This window comes from Plutella xylostella, chromosome 18 (assembly GCF_932276165.1).
Source record: "Plutella xylostella chromosome 18, ilPluXylo3.1, whole genome shotgun sequence".
Lineage (NCBI taxonomy): Eukaryota > Metazoa > Arthropoda > Insecta > Lepidoptera > Plutellidae > Plutella > Plutella xylostella.
This window is the reverse complement of record NC_063998.1, coordinates 4,451,589-4,473,667: the sequence shown is the minus strand read 5'-3', so window position 1 is coordinate 4,473,667 and position 22,079 is coordinate 4,451,589. Positions and strand designations below refer to the sequence as shown.

Genomic DNA, 22,079 nt, shown 5'->3' with positions numbered 1-22,079 from the left:
ATAAGAATGATCCTTGACGCCTAACCTCTTCGAGATTACATCTTTGATTAGCAACCTTTCCACGGATTTTACTACCGCTATGTTTATTTACACGTAGGTGTTAAATGCGTCTCATTTGATTGGTAATGTACCGTCCTACCTATCAGATATTGTATTTAAAAACCTTTGCTACGGGACCATATTCTTAAATGTTTTCGGTAAAGAGTCCCTTAAAGTAAGCAAAAACCAAAATCAAAACATCAACATATTACTTAGCTGAAGATTTGCAATACATTTTTCCTGTACCCTGTACCCAGAAATAGTAGAAATCTAACGTTATAAGTACTTATGTACCAGTGTATAATCTTATCAAAACTGACTACTAACTGATACGAAATGGGTAAGTAATAAATAATTGTAACTAACTAGGTATACCTAAATTACTTATATATTTTTCCTTTAACATAATAATCGTACAAAGAATCTGGTAACAAAATATTCACTACAATCTAAACACAACACACCAACGAAGAACTATGTAAATGAAGCTTTGCCTTCTAGTGCATAACAGAATCGATTAACTCGCCCGAACAATTATTCAATAGAAGCTCCTAACCTATTGTTAAGCTCGCTTCGAAAGCAGGAACTAATACCACGACAAAGGTTCATTTAAAATTCACCGCTGTCTGTAAGGCATAAACTTATACGATCAATCTTGTGAATTCTAATGAGGTCGCATCCAACCTAAATATTTTCAATGTTGGATGCAATTTGAACCTTATTGTTATAGAGGAAAACTCCAGAAGCGAACGTGAGGTCGGTCTATGCTTTGTTGCAGTTGCAAGTTGCAACATTCGGTTGGTGTATCATCTTTCTTTCAACAGGTGGTGGTTACTTAGTAATTTGCATAGGGCACGTGAATAAGCGATGGTTGGCATGCAGCTGACACACCTAGCCAAGTTAGTGCATAGAGAGCATTTCGTCGAGCTGTTAGAAATTAGAATGATTTAGGGAAAGCTGATTTCAGCTATGCTTTCTGACCGAACGTAGAGGTATATAGGTACTGCAGAAAATTAATCCGTCTGTCCGTAGTTAAGTGAACTGTAGAAGCCTTTTCATTGAGTTTAGGTAGGTACATTTTGAAGGTCTAGACTCTAGTGAATCTAATCTATTTTCTTTTAAAGAGCTTTCTTCACATTTTTTTAAAAGATTATTTTTAATTACGATTTTTATTAGTCTTTTAAACTCCATGTCATAAAATTTCCATGCGTCTTGGTAATAACTTGCACACTTAATTAAACTCTTAAATGTGTACATAAGTACTCATGTACCTAGCTATGTACCTAAACTATGTAGGCACAAAGTAATACATCGTTGTATGAGGAAGGTTTACGCATCTGTAAACCGCAGGATCGCAAAACAAATGTGGGTCACGGCTTTATTTACTGCTCTAGCTGACATACTTTTTTCTAAGAAAATTAATTGCCTTTTATTCCTTCTATTTGCATTTTATGCTAATGGGATTTCCTACTAATACAGAATTAGATTTTATAGGTTTCTCTTTGTTGCTGACGTGACCTAAGTCATGTAGTGTTTATTATTACCATCACCAGTGTCATCATCAGCCTGTAATCGTTTTCTAATGAACACAGTAGGTACTCTCTCAAGGAGTGCTGTAGCACTCCTTGAGCACTATAGGGTTCGCTTTCCTCATCCAGTCGTGTTCGTAGGTATATTATTAATGATATTTAATTGTACCTTTTCCGCACAAGATTCGCATCACCTAAAGAAAAGTCCATTGGTGTCTGAGTCTATTCAACACCAATACACATATCTTTCCTCTCACAATAAATAGGGGTTAGGTAAAGTAGAAAAGTAAACTTTAAATGGACACTAAATCTCAAAAAGTATTGAAGACTTGCTCTTCTGACCCCAAATATTAGTAGATAATATTCTCCTGTGCAATGAAAAAGTTCCACCTGCCTTTGCCGTTCCTTATGTCAATGGAACTGCTTATTGCTCGTAAGTCGCTAGTCGCTAAGTAATATTTTGTGGCAACGCACCCCCTCGCTCTTGGTGAGCGTGTGGCTGCTGTCGTAGTCGTCGTCGCTGTCCTCCCTCTTGAGCCGCTTCACGCCGCCGCTGTCCGTGTCGCTGCCCGACATCTTGCGCTTCGACTCGATGGACAGCTTCAGGCCGGCTTTGATGAGCTCCGAGCAGGTCTGGAATAGGAGGCGGGTGGTGAGACATGGGTGAGGAATTTGATTGATAGATGGGTACATAGAATTTGATTGATTGATAGATGGGTTTCAAGGGGGTGTGAGGGTTTCAAGGGGGTGTGATGCGCAATGGGTTTCAAGGGGGAGTGATGCGCAATGGGTTTCAAGGGGGTGTGATGCGCAATATAAGGTCATTATCAAGCGTGACCTCTCAGCCTCTCCACCCCAACTCTTCACTCACTTTCACGTAGTGAAACCCGTTAAGTCGAGTAACTTGGTGGAAGATTGGGTAACCAACCCCAGTGGGAAATCAGGTCGGCGAACTGACGAGTGTAAAGGGGGCTCGGTGGGAGCGGTAGCTTGGTGTCACACTGGGTGAGGGTCCCACTGAGTTGGGTACTGTTGGAGGCAGGACAGTACTCTGGACGGTGAGAGTCTCGGCGTCTATAGCCTTAGTCAGCTAGGCTACTGCCAATCCCTGCTAAGCCCGGTACCTAAGCCCGGGTTAGAAAAACGGAAAGGTTGGCGTCTGGTCGGCGGCCGGCTGTAAAAACCCCTGCCAAATCTGTATGCATGTCACGTCAAATAAATAATGTAAATGTTAGGGCGTCCCCTGCAGGCGACGCGCAGGTGCAGCACCCGGCGCCTGTGAGAAGTGGACTAGGGTTGTCGCACCACCCTGGGCGAGGGCGACGTAAGAAGCGAGTCCAGGTCAGGAGGCTACGAATAGGGAGCTGGAATGTAGGCACGATGACAGGAAGAGGAGCAGAGCTTGCAAACATACTACAGAAGAGGAGAATTAACATCGCGTGCCTACAGGAGACGAAATGGAAAGGAACGAAGGCGAGAGAGTTGTCGGATGGATACAAGTTCTTCTACTGCGGGAAAGACGGGAAGAGAAACGGGGTGGGAATTGTGTTGGATAAGGACTTAAAGAATAATATAATAGAAATTAATAGAGTCAGTGATAGAATAATTTACATAAGGATTTTACTGGGCGACCTGGCGTTGACTATTATGAGCGTATATGCACCCCAAGCTGGATGTGATGAAAGGATAAAGGAAAAGTTCTGGGAAGAATTCGATACCACCTTAATGAATGTACCCTCTGATGATCAGCTGGTTATAGGAGGCGACTTCAATGGGCATGTTGGCAAGTATAACCATGACTACGAACGCGTACATGGAGGTAAAGGATTTGGCAGTAGAAATTTTGAAGGGGAGTGCATATTAGAAATGGCTACAGCATTTGACTTGGCTCTGGTTAACACATACTTTCAAAAGAAAGATGAACACCTTATAACTTATAAAAGTGGTCAACATGCAACACAGATAGACTACATGTTAACCAGAAGATCTGATATTAAAAAAGTCAAGGATTGTAAAGTTATACCCGGGGAGCCTCTAACTAGTCAACATAGATTATTAGTCGTAGAATTAGATATTGATCTCAATAGAATTAATTATAGGCAAAAACATGTACCAAAGACCAAATGGTGGCTACTGCAAAATGAAAATTTTGCAGCAGATTTTAAAGATAGAATAGTAAGAAAGATTAGAGAAGTAGAATTTAATGAAAACATAACTGTGGATGATGATTGGAATGTCATCGCTAATACCATAAGAGAATAGGCAAAGACTGTATTGGGAGAGACAAAAGAAGTCAAGAAGATAGAAAAGGAAACATGGTGGTGGAATGCAGAAGTACAGAGGGCCTTGAAAGACAAAAAGAATGCATTTAAAAATTGGCAAGAAGAACTAATAGATGACCAATTAAGAGCAGAGAAAAGGCAAATATATCAGCTTATGAAGAAGAAGTCTAAAACATCTGTGGCGATTGCAAGGTCCCAAGTACAAGAAGAACTGTATAAACAACTTGAAAAGCCGGAAGGACAGAAAGCGCTATTTAGATTAGCGCGTAATAGGGAAAGAAATGCAAAAGATATGATTCAGATACGATGTATGAAAGATGAGAATGGAAGAGTATTAACAAAAGATGAAGAAATAAAGGTGAGATGGAAGAATTACTTTGAACAATTGCTGAATGTAGAGAATGATAGAGTTGGTTTACCGGAACCGCAGGGCCTTAATTTAGGAATGGTAGATAAGATTAATGAATGGGAAGTCAAGCTTGCTTTACGAAAAATGGGTAATGGGAAGGCTGTTGGCCCAGATAACATACCTGTAGAAGTTTGGAAATTATTGGGAGATGATGGTATTTATTGGTTGACCTATCTTTTCAATAAAATCTTCGCAGAGGAGTCAATACCAACTGATTGGAGAGGGAGTTATCTGGTGCCAATTTATAAGGAGAAAGGAGATATTCAAGATTGCGGAAATTACAGGGGAATTAAGTTGATGGCACACACGATGAAATTGTATGAGAAGGTTATCGAAAGTAGGATTAGGAGGGAGTCGACAGTATCGGCAAACCAGTTTGGCTTCATGCCTGGAAGGAGTACAACGGACGCCATATTCGCAGTGAGACAATTGATGGAAAAGTTTCGAGCTGTACAAAGAAACCTGCATATGGTGTTCATTGACCTTGAGAAGGCTTACGATCGAGTCCCGAGAGACCTGTTGTGGCGGTGCTTGCAGAACAAGGGTGTACCCGTAAAGTACATAAGTATTGTTCAGGACATGTACGCAGGTGCCAACACACAGGTCCGCACCGCAGTCGGGGTCACCGACAGGTTCGAGGTCAGAGTAGGCGTGCACCAGGGTTCATCCCTGAGTCCATACCTATTTTTGTTGGTAATGGATGCATTAACATCTGCAATCCAGAAGGAGGCGCCCTGGTGCATGCTCTTTGCAGACGACATCGTGCTTGTCGATGAGAGTGGGGATGAAGTACAGGAGCAACTGAACCAGTGGCGAGATACCCTAGAGAGTGTGGGATTGAGACTGAGTAGGACCAAAACAGAATATATGTTCTGTCAATTCGGAGGGCCTACTTCAGCTGCGTCGATATCTCTGGGTACCTCGCCACTGGCAGTAGGTGAGGATTTCCGATACCTCGGCTCCCTTCTACAGAGTGATGGAAGTATTGACAGGGATGTGACGAGACGAATGAGTGCGGGATGGATGAAATGGAAACAACTCACCGGCACGACGTGTGATCGCAAGATGCCAATTAAGATCAAAGGCAAAATATATAAAAGCGTCATAAGGCCGGTGATGTTGTATGGGGCTGAGTGCTGGGCAACCAAAGTATGCGATGAGAAAAGGATGCATGTGACAGAGATGCGAATGTTGAGATGGATGTGTGGGGTTACAAGAAAAGATAGAATACGAAATGAGTATATAAGGGGAAGTATGAAAGTGGCTCCTATAGTGGAGAAGATGAAAAGCCATCGTCTTTCTTGGTTTGGGCATGTCATGAGAAGAGAAGATGATTATGTTACAAAGAAAGTGTTGGAAATGAGACCCGAAGGAAGGCGCAAGAGAGGAAGACCAAGAAAGACGTGGCTTGATTGCGTGAAAGAAAATATGAGAGAGTGTGGAGTGAATGAGGATATGACAGGGGATAGGGTAAAGTGGCGTGACATGACCAACAAAGCCGACCCTAAATAAGGATAAGGCAAGGAAGAAGAAGAAGAAGATGGGTACATAGAATATTCTTTATTTCTAAGAAAGAGATTAGAAAGAAGAGACGGAAAGAGAGAAAAGTAAAAGACATTACAAAACTTATAGACTAACACATAGGTACAAAAATGACGGTCTTATCGCCTGACGCGTGGGTGCAGAGGAATAGGGATTGCAGTGATGAGGCAGTGAGCTAGGTAATCTCTACGGTTTTCGTAGAAACTATAGGTACTTACTACAGGTACTTATTTGTATGTTTATATTATGGGGATTATTTTCTTCTTGTAAGTTAATATTTATGTTATTTTCGATGTTTGTATTGTTCAGTAACTTAAAAATAAGTAAATTAATGAATCTTCGGCATAAGTTCAACACTCAGCATAGATAGATACATATGAGTAGGTCATATTGATGGCATTGAATAATGTTATTGCAATCATTCTAGCAAAAGGCTTATAATTAAGCCCGAATAACTAGTAGGCGGGCAACCTTCGAGCTAATTCCGAGCTCTCAACAATAACTTAGCAGATATCAATCACATACGGCCCAAACCCGGATATAATGTCCATACACTCTATCTACTTACATACAATAGCACAAAGTCGTTAATAAATAGTATGAGTGTTTATGTTTTATATTTATTCAATAGGCATTATTCTATTATATGTCAGCGGTCATCAAAGATGATTGAGTATAAAATCGTGATTTTTTACTTTGCAATGTTTATAATATGAATCATGCCTCGATCAATTGGACGTAGTTACGCAGAAAGGACTCAAACCACACAAACCTAGTTCTGAGATATAGACGTTTTAAGTTCTAATCGGTATTCTTCAGCAATGAAAAGCATCTTATATGTGGAAATTATCTTAAATTATGCATATTTATTGTTATTTTACTATTGCAAATCATGGTGTAGCTATAATGAATATTTATTGAGTTATTAATGAAAACATGCACTTGGATCCTTTCTCCTAAATTGCTTTTTCTATGCAAGCAGGGAAATTCAACGTTTCGCAGAAAGGATCCAACCAAATATTTATTTTTATAAAATATTTTTTTAAATAACAATATGGTTTTTAAAGTAAAATATTTATATTGTAGACACAAGACATTACTTTTTTACACAAAATAAAAATTATATATCAAAAGTAAACCTATTATTAAATAATTGATATTGAAATGTAATCGGAAACAACATTGCACATCTATATAAAAATCTAACCGGAACTGTATTCCCAAGCGCAAAACTCTGGACCAACTTAACCGATTTTGATATTTTTTTTACAAAATAGAAGCCTACCTTTTTCGTGAGTATCTACGACCCGTTTGTATCCCATAATTTTCAGGATAAAGCATTTTGACGGAAAGCAAACCTCATAGAAAAAAGTTGGGCATGAATAAAATTCTAACCGGAAATGTGTTCCCAAGCGCAAAACTCTGGATCAACTTAACCGATTTTGATATTTTTTTTACAAAATAGAAGCCTACGTTTTTAGTGAGTATCTACGACCCGTTTGTATCCCATAATTTTCAGGAAAAGGCATTTTGACGGAAAGCAAACCTCATAGAAAAAAGTTGGGCATGAATAAAATTCTAACCGGAAATGTGTTCCCAAGAGCAAAACTCTGGATCAACTTAACCGATTTTGATATATTTTTTTACGAAATAGAAGCCCACTTTTTTAGTAAGTGTCCCATCCCATATTATCCCATAATTTTCAGGATAAAGCAATATAAACATAAGCAAACCTCAAAGGATAAAGTTGGACATAAATAAAATTCTCTTTTACTCTAACTTCACTTCATCATCCTCGGTATATTGCAACTATCCTCCTTTTTATGCCTCCGTAGGATATCCGTCGTTCCCTGTGCTTACCATACAATCGCTGAAAAGTGGGATTTCAGCAATCGTATGGTCCGTATCACTTCGACATTACTTTGCGGTTGGATCACCCGTCACATCTCCACTGCCGGGGCATGGGTCTCCTTCCAATGAAGGAAGGGATTAGGCCTAGTCCACTACTCTGTCCCAGTGTGGGTTAGTGGACCCCAACACAAGCAAGCTTGTGCTGACAGAGTTGACGGGTAATTGGGCAACCCGACTGTCAGATGTTTTCAAGCCGCCCGAAGGTCTCTGAGTAGGCTTAACGACTGCTATCGATTTTATTATAATCATAATGATTACGATTATGCTTCTTAACATATATCAAGATCTGGATATACAAGATGCTCCTGGTTTATTGAATCTGCATTCAACTCCTCAGATGCAGACAGGTTTAGATCTTTAAAAACTTCGGCAATGTGGTCATACCATCTTACAAGTCGGTCTTCCATAGTAACAAGGACTGGGGTTTGGTGCAAAGTTTATTTGATTCTTTCTATAGATCCTTCATGGCAGCCGCTATTTGTTTTCTCCAAGATATAGAATCAGACTAACAGCGTTGGTCCTTTTTTAAATTACGTTTAATATTTTGTTCACAAAGAAAATACTCGTACGCAACTCGTGCTTCTTTAGATGTTAAGTCTTCCTTGGAGAGTTGATCATAATATGCCATGTTCCTTTAGACATCCATTCTTTCTTTAAGTGTTCCTTGTGCCTTATTATTTCTTCGCAACTTTTTTAAAACATGTCTTTAATGCCAGTGCAGTTATCTTTGATTGAGGCGCGTCGCCCACACTTAGTAGGTTGATGGTATTTGTTGTGGATCTGGATACTAAGTTATCTTCTGACTTCTGGGTCCTGCAGCTTATTTACAGCGACATCTTTGGCAAATCTTGTGGCCTGCTTCTGAGCTCCCGCTATCGTCAAGCAGATTTTTCCAACCACTAAGTGGTGATCACTCTTGACTTTAGCAACCCTTCTTAAGTATTTCTAACATCTAGAAGTGAATGTCTTCATTTTCGAATAATCTAAATGTGGTCGATTTGGTTCGTGTGAGAACCAAGTCACCTTGTGACATTCCTTTGGAGTTACCACCACCGAAAATTAGCCATTAACAATCCTTAGGCATCGTCGCTCGCTTATCAAATCGGGCGTAACTTGTATGAATCTGATAGATGTTTGAGAGTCGAGCGACGCTGCTTATGGATTGTTAATTGCTAATGTGACTTGCCCACACGGTGCCGATACATGGACGATGACCAACGAAACTGTGCACCGAATCAGAGTTCCACAAAGAGCTATAGAGCGAGCCATGTTAAGTATTTCGCTTAGACGTATTCCCAACGTAGTGATCCGTCAAAAGAGGAAAGTGTTCAACGTCGGTATGCGGGTCGCCGAACTGAAATGGGCGTGGCAGGATACTTGGCTCGTGGGGGGACGGAAGGTGGAAAAATGCGGTGACAGAATAGTGGCCAAGAGACGGAACAAAAGCAGTTTGAATCCTTTCTGCCAAATAAAATTTGAACTGTTTTATTAAAAACTTATATTCTATGAAACATCTCAGACAGTTTGAGTCCTTTCTGCTAAAAACAAATTGACTTCTTTCAATCAATAAGTATTTCGCTAAAACGACTCAAGACGGTTTGAGTCCTTTCTGCTAAATACAAATTGTCTTTTTTCAATGAATAAGTATTCCTCTAAAACGACTCAGACGGGTTGAGTCCTTTCTGCTAAATACAAATTGTCTTTTTTTAATGAATACGTATTTCTCTAAAACGACTCAGAGCGCTTGAGTCTTTTATGAAAAACTAAATTTTTCATGGTTTCATAGGAAATGCGTTTCTGTAAAAGGACTCAAACAGTTTGAGTCCTTTATGTGAAACTAAAAAATGTGTGTTTCATACAATGTGGGTTGGTCCCCCACATCAAAAAAGTATGTTGTAGTTGGTTTTTTACTGTGTTTGTTTTCTTGACAGGTAGACCCTACATTAAATAGCATGTTCTAGTATATAACTCAATTTTGACAAAGTTGTGGATTGAGGCCTTTCTGCGTAACTACGTCCAATTGATCTGTTCACCTTCGTCCAGTGAGAATCTCAAGGCCCTTCACAAGTTCTATGGTAATTCTATAAAACAAATGTAATTTTCAGTTCATTATTTATGATTGTGTTATAAAGGTTCCTATTTTTCTCACATTTAAATAGTGTCCGCCCATTGTTCGTTATGTTCAATTGTAGTAACCTTTGAAAAAACACCTACAGTACTTAGCTATGCCGGTTTGTCATCACATTAGAGACCTATTTGTTAAATTATACCTAACAATTTATCTTATCTTTTGGTCTATCTGATGATTAATAAAAATACATCATTACCTATCTGAAAAAGAGGGGTATTATTATACAGGTTGTTGCAAAAAGGGTCTAAGCCGAAAGGGGGTGACTCAGGGGGTCATTCAGTTGTTCAGAATGACCTCCTGAGTCACCCCCTTTCGGTTTAGATTACCCTTTATGCAACACTCTGTATAAGTAGTATAAGTACTTTTGACATGCTTAACAGCTTTTCTGTCTATAGCGAGGTATATCCGAGTACCTATAGGCTAAGCCATGAATTTCGTTGAAAATATTTACCTTTTGTATACTTTGCGGGGTGCCCGAGGCAGGTGATGTTGCCGACGACCCATTGGACATTGAAGAGTTGGAGTCATTTCCGCATCCGTTCTGAAACGAGATAGGGAAATGAGTTACCGGTGCTGGGGCAGGGGCGTATCGAGGAATAATATTTGTGTCTTCAACGCAATATATAATGAACGCTAAACTCACTTGCTAAAAAGTTAAAATTTTCATAATAAAGTGAAAGCGGAAATTTATTTCATAGTGTTAGACCGCATTAAACCTGGTTTAACTTTTCGCGTAATACAGAGAATTTTATTTTTTTAAGCTAAAAGTTTTGTCACGGTTTTGTACGATTGCCTATATAGACCTCGAAAACACTTCTGGAGCAAGCGCGACTTTGGTCTTAGCTAATGTTACGTTTGGCGTGCCCCTAGATGCACTCCTGTGCCCTCGACCCTGTAGCCTAATAGAAGACGATGCGGGTCGCTGGCTCGCTATGAACACCTCCATCGGTGTCACATTGTAGCAGAAGATAATTGCTTCATTCAGCGGCGGTTTGCTCTGATTCGTCCGCTGCGGTTTTCCAATGGCCGCTGGGTGGGTGATGGATTAATTATGTTTTCGTTGTTGACTAAATTAGGAGCGGTAAATGGTTTTCAAAATTGCTCAGAGTTTGGTAAATTAAGAGTGATTGTTACGTTCCGTAGCATAGATAGGTTACCTATGAGCCATCTGTGCATAAAATATAAAAGATCTAAGGTTCAAATTATACTCAGAAAGTTCACTCGAGATCGAAGATCGGATAACAGTTCGATATCCATATCAGTAATCTTCAAAACATAACCTAAATGCACACACTGACCATACAAGACACATGACAGATAACCAGCACAGTTGGCGCCGTCGAGTCTACCTTCTTGAGTAAACACCAAGGTGTACAGGAAAGGTGTATGACCTCATGCAGTTGGCGCCAAGCGAGTTATCCAATGTTTATAATGGGGTAGTGATGTTCACACCACGCGGCCAATACGCTGCTACTTGGCAGCACTTCAAATGCGCCTGTATTGTATTGTATTTGTAACATGTATTGTGTTTACGGACTAAGTTCTAAAACATAATTCCTTTAATTCTGGTGTATGGGTGCAGGATAGCCACTCCGGGTAACGAAGGGACTTGGGCAATCAGGGACTGACAAGCTGACAACTAATAGTGTGACTGGTTAACCCTTTTGCGACAGTGAAAAACCCTAGTCCCGCTCTAGCATTTGTCACTGATAAGCTAAGAAGAAGTATCCTAGTAACGGTCCTTCCTCTATTATAAACAGCTAAATAACAACGATTTCAGCGTCACAGATTTTGACTATTTTATTGGATTTATTTGCATAAACGGGACTTGTCCTATATGTGACAGTCAAATAGAAGTGTACAATGCAAATGCAGTTTATGCAACTATTCCACGCTTGCGTCTTGCAATATAAAACAACTCTTCTTCGAAACGGTCATTTACAAAGCAGACTCGTGATATAACTGCTGATGCTGTGCTTTAAACGTTTATGACTCTATTTGACTCTTCCTCATGTGTTAGGATCGTCAACTTTCTTTGGCATGACATGTTGTAAATTTCTTGGCAGACCACCATGGGGCATAACAATTATTTCTGGACATGATCATGTTTATGACTCCCAAATAATGGTTTTGACACGTTTGGTTTACTTATCTATTTAGATTTCGACATGATTTCACTCAGCTTTCCATACGAGCCATGACTATTACTACTCTGATGTTCTTTACCTATTACTTTACCGCTAAACCTTCTTTAGTTGTTGGCCTCATGTCTCTACCGCCTCTAAAATTACCCAAAGATACTCTCGCACGCTGAACAACCCGATGCATTTATGCAGTCACTTCATGAACATGTAAAAGTAGACCTGGTATAAAAAGTTACCTTAAACCCCGCATCCGTGTTCTTGTCAGGGTAGTTGTACTGTTCAAGCGGGCTGGTCATGGCGATGAGTGAGTTGAGTATCTCGGGCGTCCGCGGCGTGTTCCCGCCCTGCTCGGCCGCCAGCAGGCTGCCCACCGGCGCCGCCAGGTTCACGTTCACACTGAGGTTGTACCCCCCCGCACCCCCACCACCCTCCCCGTCCACCCCCGCAGACGTGTCCTCACACTTGATCATCGGCACAGCACCCGCGCTAATGCCCGACGAATTCATTATATCCTTGTACGGAGCCAGCGTGGTTGTTTTTTGGTAACTTTTCTCACTAAACACCACAAGTCTACGCTTGTTTGCTACACTACACTTAACACTACGCTAACGCTAAATATCACTGCTCTGGTAAACTGGTTTCAAATGGCACTTGGTCCTCCTCACGAGTCTTCGCGGCGACGGTCGGAGCGTTATCTGGAAAGACAGAAACAGATTGTTAATAAAACGTAAATTCGTTTAATGGCTCTTATGTAATTTACAATAAACAAGCGTGTTTTTACTATCAGAATAAAAAAGTCGGTAACGACTAAAGGGCAGAGACTGTTTCGCAAGCGTGTGCCCGGGGCCCGCTTTCGCAAGTGGTCGCAGTGGATTTTTAATTAGGGCTATCGGGGCATCGCGGCCTCGCCGGCAGGATGCGAGCCCAATAAAAAACACTTTTTACAGGCCCCAATTGTATGTATACGTGCCATAAAATTGAAATTAGCGCGCTTTACGAGCGGTCTCTAAACAATCTTCCGCGTGGCTCATTAATGCTGGAGCTCTGTATATCTAGTGTGCGGATTAGCGGACACAAGGACGCTGGATTAACTTCGGACAAGCAGAATAGATAAGGCTCTTAGCATGCAACAATATGTGCAGATTAGGCGAGGACTTTGATTGGGACATGTCGTGACCGAAGAAAAACTGTGCGCATAATGAGAACAGGAGCTAACGCGGCGAGTCCATATTAAGCGATGTCAGTCTGAGTCGAAAGCTGTGGCGCCTTGACCTGGCTGCATATCTCAGTATCTCATATCAACAGCACGTAAACACAATAAAGCTCAGAGTAACCTAGATGCGACGTTTCTTATTCTACACGCGAGTATAGTAGGAAAATGTGCCACCGCTGAAATGTGGGTGATAAACGATGAACACTCATGCAAGGTCACCGCTGTGCATTCATAATAATTATGCTTACAAGTTATACCCATTTTATGAAACTTCAGCTGTCGACAAGAAAACCAAAATGTTTTTTTTTTGCATGTGTTTAACTGTTTATCCTCGACTTGATTTTATAGTTAGGTAAGAATAAATATAGGTAGGGGAGCGGGGGGCTAGTTGTAACATTTTTTGGTTTCTTGGCTATGAAAACTTACTTGTTTAGTATTTAGGAAATCTACCAATACTATTCCAATTAACAACTATCCATCTATCAATTTCAAAGAAAATTATAATCAAAACTGTCAAGGCTTTTTGTAAAAACGCTTTTGAAAAAAAAGTGGCGGGTGTTACAACTTGCCCCGTGATTGGGGCTAGTTGTAACGAGCTGGGGGCAAATTGTAACATTAGGAATAGAATACTAGTTTTACATTTTTTAAAGATTTATTTGACATAATAATACTTCAGACACTTAACAGGTTTTAAATGTTCAAGTAATCAAGCAATCCAAAGTAAATGTTAAAGCAAGTAAGCAAGTACTAAGATATTTTAGCTTCTTCTTCCTATTGAAAAACCAATCTGGGTTTGATATAGCCGACTGATAAAGAATTGTTGCTTTTCTTCTTTTTCACATATCTATATAAAAATGCATGACATAAATTAAAAGTTTTTGCGGCTTTTCGTACACTGATTTTATTTTTTAAGACTTCAGCAGAGGCCAATTCGTAAACATCTTGACTTTGGGTAGCACGTGTAGATTTTCTTTAGTAGTGTATCATTCTAAAATAAAAATTATGGAAGTTAAACGAAGAAGTATTCAAAATACTAAAAGAATAAATTTAAGTACGGACGCGAAATTTCATAACTAATAAATACATAAGGGGGTAAGTTATAACATGTTACAACTAGCCCCGTAAAACTGTTACAACATACCCCATAGGACAGGTTTTTAAAATAACATATTTAAAAAATAAACCGCTTTGTTGTTGTAAAATTATAATTAATTATAATGAAACTAAACAAATTCTAAATGTATTTTTGTTATACAAAAACTGCTAAACAATTTAAATTTTATGCTAGTCAATTTCGTATAAACAAAAAAAAGTCCGAAACCTGGCTTTTTCGGAGCGCCTGCACAGCACCGCTTCCTGCGCCGTCCGGCGGGATGCTTACCACGCTTAAATGATACATTGCGTATTAAGTAGTACATTGGATTGAAAATTAAATTAATATTCTTCTATAATGTAGGTAAAAAATGCTTGTTACTACTTACCCCTGTTACAACTAGCCCCCCGCTCCCCTACTTTGGCGCACGTTTAAAGTTATGCAGCTCACTACGTATAAAACTGAATATTCATCTCTGTTTTAAGGCTTTTGCTTTCAGAATTGGCCTCCATATTTTCTAAGGCACCCTTTATGTAGGTACCTGCACCTACTTGTCGTATTAGTTTTATTGCCCGGGTCTCGATGTCAAGGGTACCATTCGCTAAGGCGTGGGTCGTTTCGTTCACTTTCTAGACTTCAATGTATTACCTACATTCTTTATAGGATATACTTTTAGGTACTTACTTAATATGCATCTTCGATTTTAGCTGATACTTAAGCGATAAAGAATTTGACCTGAGCGTCATAAATATCTATAAAATAAGGATAATTTACAGATTTGTGTCTGATATTCTAAAACACATGCGATTTATGATAACTAAGTTTGTTTTAAGTATTGTTTTTACAGTTACTTCCTAACGTAACTAACGCTCCAACACTAGGTATTTCTACTTTATGAAAATCCCTAGAACATCGCAGACTCATGTAAGTACTCATGTTGTCTTTCCTCCTCAGTGTTTCAACTGAAAGTACGAGGTACTCAGACAATACACAAACACAATGCGCTATTACATCGTATCCAGACATGCTTGAAAGCTTTTTGACGTCTTGTCAAGCTTTTTACAAATTAACACACTAACAAAAGTCTTGTGTAATTCACGAAAGCGTTTTACGTAAGAATATATAAACAAATCAGCTTCATTACAGGTTGTTAATAGGCTGACTTATGTATTTATTTTCTTATGTATAGTATCTACCTACTTGTAGACCTAAAATGTTTTTTTAATTATGCATAGACGTTGCTAGTGTTTGGAGAGCAAACACAATGCATCTGAATTAACACTAATATCAACAATGACTAAATACTCACTAACACTGACGTTACCATTTTAATTTGTAAACCAAATCTTAGTAGGCGACGTCTCGAAAATTTTAATTTGTTAATATCAGAGAAGATTGAAATAATACCATTACCTATGTTAAGCCCTAGTTCTCTGATTCTTTACTTGCAAGCTTTGCAATCTTGGCTCTACATGGCTCTATATAATCTACTCCTACTGAAAAAAAACTAAAGCCAATAAGTAAAATCATGAAACCTTCTCATAACTAGTCATCATACATTATATGGACTGTAGTTGAGTCAAAGTACAAACATTTTGAAAACTCTACACGACATTGACTTCCGAATTTTTCACACCTGAGTAACTTCACACCACTCACCTACCTACCTAGATTGCAATAAAATAAATACACTCATATTTACCGCACTTTGTAATAAGTATAAGTCACCTTGAAGCAATACTATGAACAGAGAGAACATCTGGAGAAACAGTTTCTTACTTTTTGTTGAAGAGTTTTTGGTCGACGGCGCGTGGGCGCGCAAAATATGTAAATTCCAAAGCAGTAGGACGTCCGTCCCCGAATAAGGGAAAAGAGAAATAAATGTATCCGGCGACTCTTATATGTGCGTAGGCTTCAACTTATAGCCTGATAAATGCTGCGTAATTTTAATCCAATCGGTTTCCACCAAGTTGCGGTTTTCATGCGGTTAACTTCATAACTACACTTACTTTCTCCCTCCGAATATAAACAAAGCACCAAGGTAGTTATCAAGATAGCTTCTCTCATAAAGGAAACTTTTACTTACGTTGTTCTACGCAGTTAAAATATAGTTTTTCCTCTCTTTCCTTCTTTTCTGAAATTCTATAAGAGGAAAGGGAACGGACTTTAATGGGTTTTATGGCGTAGGGGCCGAGGAGCTGGGATTAAGAAAGGCTTAACTGCCATTATTTCGACGATGTTTTGCGCTGTTATGTGGATGACAAAGTGATTATAGGTTACGGGAAATGGGTAACCCAGTTTCATGACGCTCCTTTATAACGATTTTAAGTGCGAGCCAACTGAATTATATTTACTTAATTGCATTTCCATATCACTTTCAGATACTTATTAAATGTACTACTTGAATTAATTTAGTTTACTGTAGGAACTAAAAATAATTTTTGTGCCTCATTTAGTTTTGACGTTTTATAAATAGATAGAGTAAATATAAAAAAACAAACGTTTGTATCATATAAAATTATAACACATATAATACACTAAACAAAGACAAATTCGTTAATTTCGTCCCTGAACCTTTTATTCCTACGAGTTACGACGTATTAAATTACAGATGGGTCGAAATTAGTGGGCGCACAAAAATGGTCTATAATTAGGGCCTCTATTGTTTTACTTTACGGAACATAATTTGTATATCGGTGTTGTAACTTGTAATATATGAAATTTTATCTACATCTGAAATTGTCGTTGATGATAGCATTTTTTTTCGTTTTATAGTAAAAAATATATATAACTAGCTGTCCCCGCGCGCTTCGCTTCGCCTTAAAAAGTTTTCCCGTGGGAATTCCGGGATAAAAAGTAGCCTATGTTCTTTCTCAGGGTCTAGTCCATATGTATACCAAATTTCATTCAAATCCGTTCAGTAGTTTTGGCGTGAAAGAGTAACAGACAGACAGACAGACAGACAGACAGACAGACAGACACAGTTACTTTCGCATTTATAATATTAGTTAGGATTTAGCTGTAACTGCAGCTTCATCATAATGTGACTTTGTTTTGTTTGAGTACCTATATGTACCCCTTTGAAATATATATATTCACATTCACAACCATTCAGTAAATTATCAATTTCTGAATGTATTGTATACAGGGTGTCCCTTGCACGTGAATAGCAAGTATCAACCTTAAATATTGAAGATTACTGGTGTACAATAATCGATGACATGTTTATTAGATACATGTCCATCTATACTTAGTGACCTTAATAATATGATATAAGTATTTTTTTTAATAGTACCTACCTTAGTGCTATTGCTATTATAAATCTCCATTACTCTAAGGGTGAATTCGTCCAAACATCACGTTACACGAGAATAACTATACCGGAATTAAAATTATACGCGAGTAAATATCTAGGATAAGTACATTTGCATTCTACCAAGTTATACCATGATTAAATTGAATGAACGAGGAACGAAACTGTAATGCAACTAAAATAAAAATAGCTGCGTTTCAAAGCATGCAATAGAAATGACATGCCAACTTAGTTTGAATGGATTATAAAAGTATGAAATTGTTTATGTTTTAATATTTTATTCGCTGTTGTTATTCTGAGACTTTGCCTTTTAACGTACTTTTGTTTATGTTTTGACAGATGTGTTTATATGTCATTATGACGGTTTTCTAATCAGCTGATGTGCTGCCGCCATTACAAAATTACTCTCGGATAAGCTCGTTACACGGTCAATTTTGGCGGTATAACATTTTATTCTTGGGATAAGCTAGTTATCTTGGTTTCAGGTTTGGTAGAATGCAAAATCTGCTTACTCGCGAGTAACTGGTACTTTACTCGTGAGTAAAAAGTTACTCGACGTTGGCCGAATCCGCCCTAAGATGTATAATTTGAAAGCTAAAGTTCCACTAAACATAGGGTAAGTAGTTAAGTACCTACTATATCCTAACTAATATTATAAATGCGAAAGTAACTGTGTCTGCCTGTCTGTTACTCTTATTTTATTTTATTTTATTTGTTAGGGATAACAAACAGTTATACATTAAAACTTAGATATATGATCTTAAATATCTCTTCGACGCCAAAACTACTGGATGGATTTGAATGAAATTTGGTATACCTACATATCGTCTAAATCAGAAGTAAAAACATAGGCTACTTTTTATCCCGGAAATCCCACGGGGAAACTTTTTAAGGCGAAGCGAAGCTCGCGGGAACAGCTAGTAGATTTATTTATAAACTAAGAACAGTTGCTGGCGTCATGTCACGTAGGCAGTTAAAGACTGTTGTCCTTACTAATGAATAACGAAGCCGATTGCATCAAAAACGGTCTATTAACAATTTGCAACGGCTAATCCAATCCTAATGAAGACGGGGTCTTTGAAGTTAATTTCTTAATGAAGTTGTTCCTTTATTGAATTTAATAACTCGTCAATTTGATTGACCTCATTCTTTGACATTTTATTGATATTTTAATGACGATTTATTGTCCGAGAGAATTTCTCGCCCGATTCAGAATGGTTGATTGGCGGTGTATCCTCAAATTTTACGGTTCAATTCAAGTATTCTTCTGATTAAATTTAATAACCTTTACCTACCGCATTGAATGTCAAAAATTTAATATGTAGATGACGTATAATTTATGACAATGTAACAGGGGTGTTAATTATCTAACAGACTATGGTGGAACTGGGGCTAAAAGTATCAATGTGTTTCATGACAAATATCAGTAGATGTCGTTGTTGAGTTCGTTTCTACATCGCGATATGGTTTGGTTTTTGCTGTGGTATTTTATGAATAGGCTTATTTCTAATTTTTAATGGTATTGTGTATTCGTTTAATTATTATTGGCAATACACGATGTTCTTAAACTAGAGAGATTCATGATATTCCAGATGTGATCATTCTACCCTACTAGCGTTCAGGGTGGATTTTTTTGCATTTGTGATCTGAAGACAAGTTATGGTAAGTACTTGACATCTTAACAAACTTTCTACTGTACTGTAGATGGATATGCCGAGATCACATTACATTATATATTGTATTCCATGGCTATTTTGTTAACATTATGATCAGAAGATTCGTGCTTTATGGTCTTCATTTTCGCTATTGGTCTCTTCTGGAGTAGGTACTCGTCTGTTGGTCTAGACGAGTTATTTAGGTTATAAGTTCAACAGTACTATTATGCCGCCAATGTTAGATAGGTACTTATATCATCAGCCAATGAACGTCCACTGCTGGATATTAAAGACGGTCTATCATATGATACACGGCGGCTTCCTTTTCAAACACTGGCTGGATCGCCCAACACCAGAAAACCAAACATTTTCAAACCTCGAACGCGCGCACGCTGGCAGGATGCACAAAAAACGTTCGTACACAGCCAAGCCTCAGAACAATCGCTCGTACATTTTCGTACGTAGCAACAGCAAGCGCCGCTGTCCTTGACACTGGCTGGCGGACGCACTCGGGTTCGCGGCGGCCGCAATTTTCGGCTACGTCTCGATGGGTGTGTTCCGCACACGCACACAAGCGCACTGCCCGGTGATGCCGTAGAGTAGAGCGTGAGGCGTGGGTGTGGACGCGGGGAGTCTAAATCTGTGCCTAAGTTAATTGCTACTCTTAGATGGATCAAAATGTATGAGACAGCTCTTTAAATGCCCATCCGACAGCATGCCTAGTTCATCTTACTTTTCATACATCGCTTGACTAGACAAAATGGCTTCTGTTCTCACAAAAAAATGTTTACTACACTTCCTAATAGCATTCGAGACCTCTGAATATCTGACTAGACAACATACTAGCAGCTAACAGAAAATGATAGAGCTGAAACAAAAACATCTTGACAGTTTCAGATCTCTCCAAGTTACTAATGCCCGCTACTGTTACTATCACAACCACATTACATAATTCAACACGAATTTCAGATCGCACGTGTATCTATTCTCCTATCTATTATGTCGCTTACTCTTTGACACAGTTACATTTTCGACACGAGGTTTTTTTAACTGTGTGCGTGAAAATAGTTACATCTATACAGGGTATACATAGTAATATACAATACATACACATAAGTGTTCGTCTACGGAACAAAGGAAGTTTGGCAGCGTATTGTAAATTCGATTTTCGACTGCCCGTGTTGTGTTGTTTGGTTGGTATGTAAATTACAATATGTAGGCAGTAAGGTACGGTCTACAAAAAATACAACTAAAGAAACACTGCATCTCCAGATGTTTCGTGATCATCTGATCATGACTTAGTAAACTGCTTTAAACAAAAAAAATAAGATCTCTTTTCAAGCGTTTAAATTTTCTTTGACGGGTTTATAAATGCATGATTTATTTTATTCGTTAATTCTTAATGTTCTAAGGATCTAATGAAATGAACGGTATGGAACATAATATTATGTTGTGAAGCATTAAAATTTTCTATTATTCTCCGTTTTATTTAAATTAAAGCTATTGGTATAATAAAGGCACCTTGCATACCTTAAGTATTACTTCACAGTTTGTTTGCAAGCTCAGTTAAATATTTTTTTATTATGTTAAGTAATGGATATGAAGATGCTCAGTCACGACTCGATTCACAATCTTTTATTTTGTGTGACTTTGACACAGTCTTCATTATAAACTTTAGAAGTCAGACTAAAATGTATTATTAAATATTATACAGTATTGGTTGATGCAATTAACATAAAACTCGATGAAACAGAATAACAAATTGATAATTTATGGCTGGTTTAATATAAAAAATACTCTTGACTGTCTTGACATTATTTCGTAACACAGCCTGCCATATAAACATGTTAAACAGGGTAATGAGATACTATTAAATCAAAAACTAAAATGTACGAAGGTATTTCCGGTTTCTTCTTGGCCCTTAAATTGTTTGTGAGAAACTTAAGGAAATTAACTGTGTACCTTAACTACCTCAAGTTGTCGTGGTGGAAATCTGCTTGTTGTTTTAAGTTTTAAGAAATTCATCGTATTCTCATAATGGTCGCGTAAATATCACTGTAAAAATGAATGAAAAACTGAAGTCTTGACTTTTACTTTCGTCGAAGAGCCTACGATGATTTTTTACAGGTATAGCTGTACTGAGACTGCAAGTGGGCGGGGATAGGTCATAGTATAGGTCACAAAGCCATGCGTTTAAAAGGCTGACCTTGCACAGTTTACGACAGGAATCCAATAAAAAGATAATGTACCTACAGGGTGGCCCAGGTTAAAGAGCACTTCCGAAAGATAGTGACACATTTTGAACAACTTTTGTTCTACGATTTTTATAAATTTGTAAAAAAATCTAGGTATTCGTATTAAAAAGTCACGTGACCAAAAATTTTATTTAAGCTAATACAGACACCCTGTTAATAGATTTAAAATGACTGTAGTAATATACCCAGTTGGCTCATCTCGGCCCTTTATCTGACTATGATTAGTAAATGCTTAAGTAATTAGTTCTAGCCACTTTTAGCGTTTATGTTCTTCTAGTACTTATTTATGGATACTTGGCTATTCTAGTGCTTAATGTTTATGACTGTGTTTTACATAATATGGCTTACTTTTGTAATGAAAATGTTCAGGACGAAGGACCATTTGCCATTTTCAATTTATACATACCTATTCTAAATATTAGTTTTATTTGTTTATTTAGGTAATTCACTTTATATTTATTTGTAAATATTATAAGTAAGTAGTTAGTTTTGGTTTATAGGTAATATAAAATAAATAGGTAGGTAAGTACTTACTACCAGAAGTGAATTATTTGGGAACTGAT

At 38.2% G+C, this 22,079-nt stretch overlaps 2 protein-coding genes across 2 annotated transcripts in view; one reads left to right on the top strand and one right to left on the bottom strand.

The window, feature by feature from the left end:
* Positions 1–22,079, bottom strand: part of LOC105380073 (activating transcription factor 3) — a 47,828-nt gene that overhangs the window by 4,437 nt on the left and 21,312 nt on the right. Inside the window, exons 2-4 of the mRNA XM_038113935.2 lie at positions 12,224–12,682; positions 10,295–10,384; positions 2,043–2,201 (exon numbers count right to left, since the gene is read on the bottom strand). Coding sequence (XP_037969863.2) covers positions 2,043–2,201; positions 10,295–10,384; positions 12,224–12,493 — 519 coding nt within the window. The 5' untranslated portion in view covers positions 12,494–12,682. The remainder of the gene's footprint in view (positions 1–2,042; positions 2,202–10,294; positions 10,385–12,223; positions 12,683–22,079) is intronic.
* LOC125489857 (craniofacial development protein 2-like) lies at positions 2,381–5,720 on the top strand. Its single transcript, XM_048627221.1, has one exon. It carries the CDS (start codon positions 2,772–2,774, stop codon positions 3,828–3,830), a length of 1,059 nt encoding a protein of 352 aa, XP_048483178.1. The 5' UTR covers positions 2,381–2,771; the 3' UTR covers positions 3,831–5,720.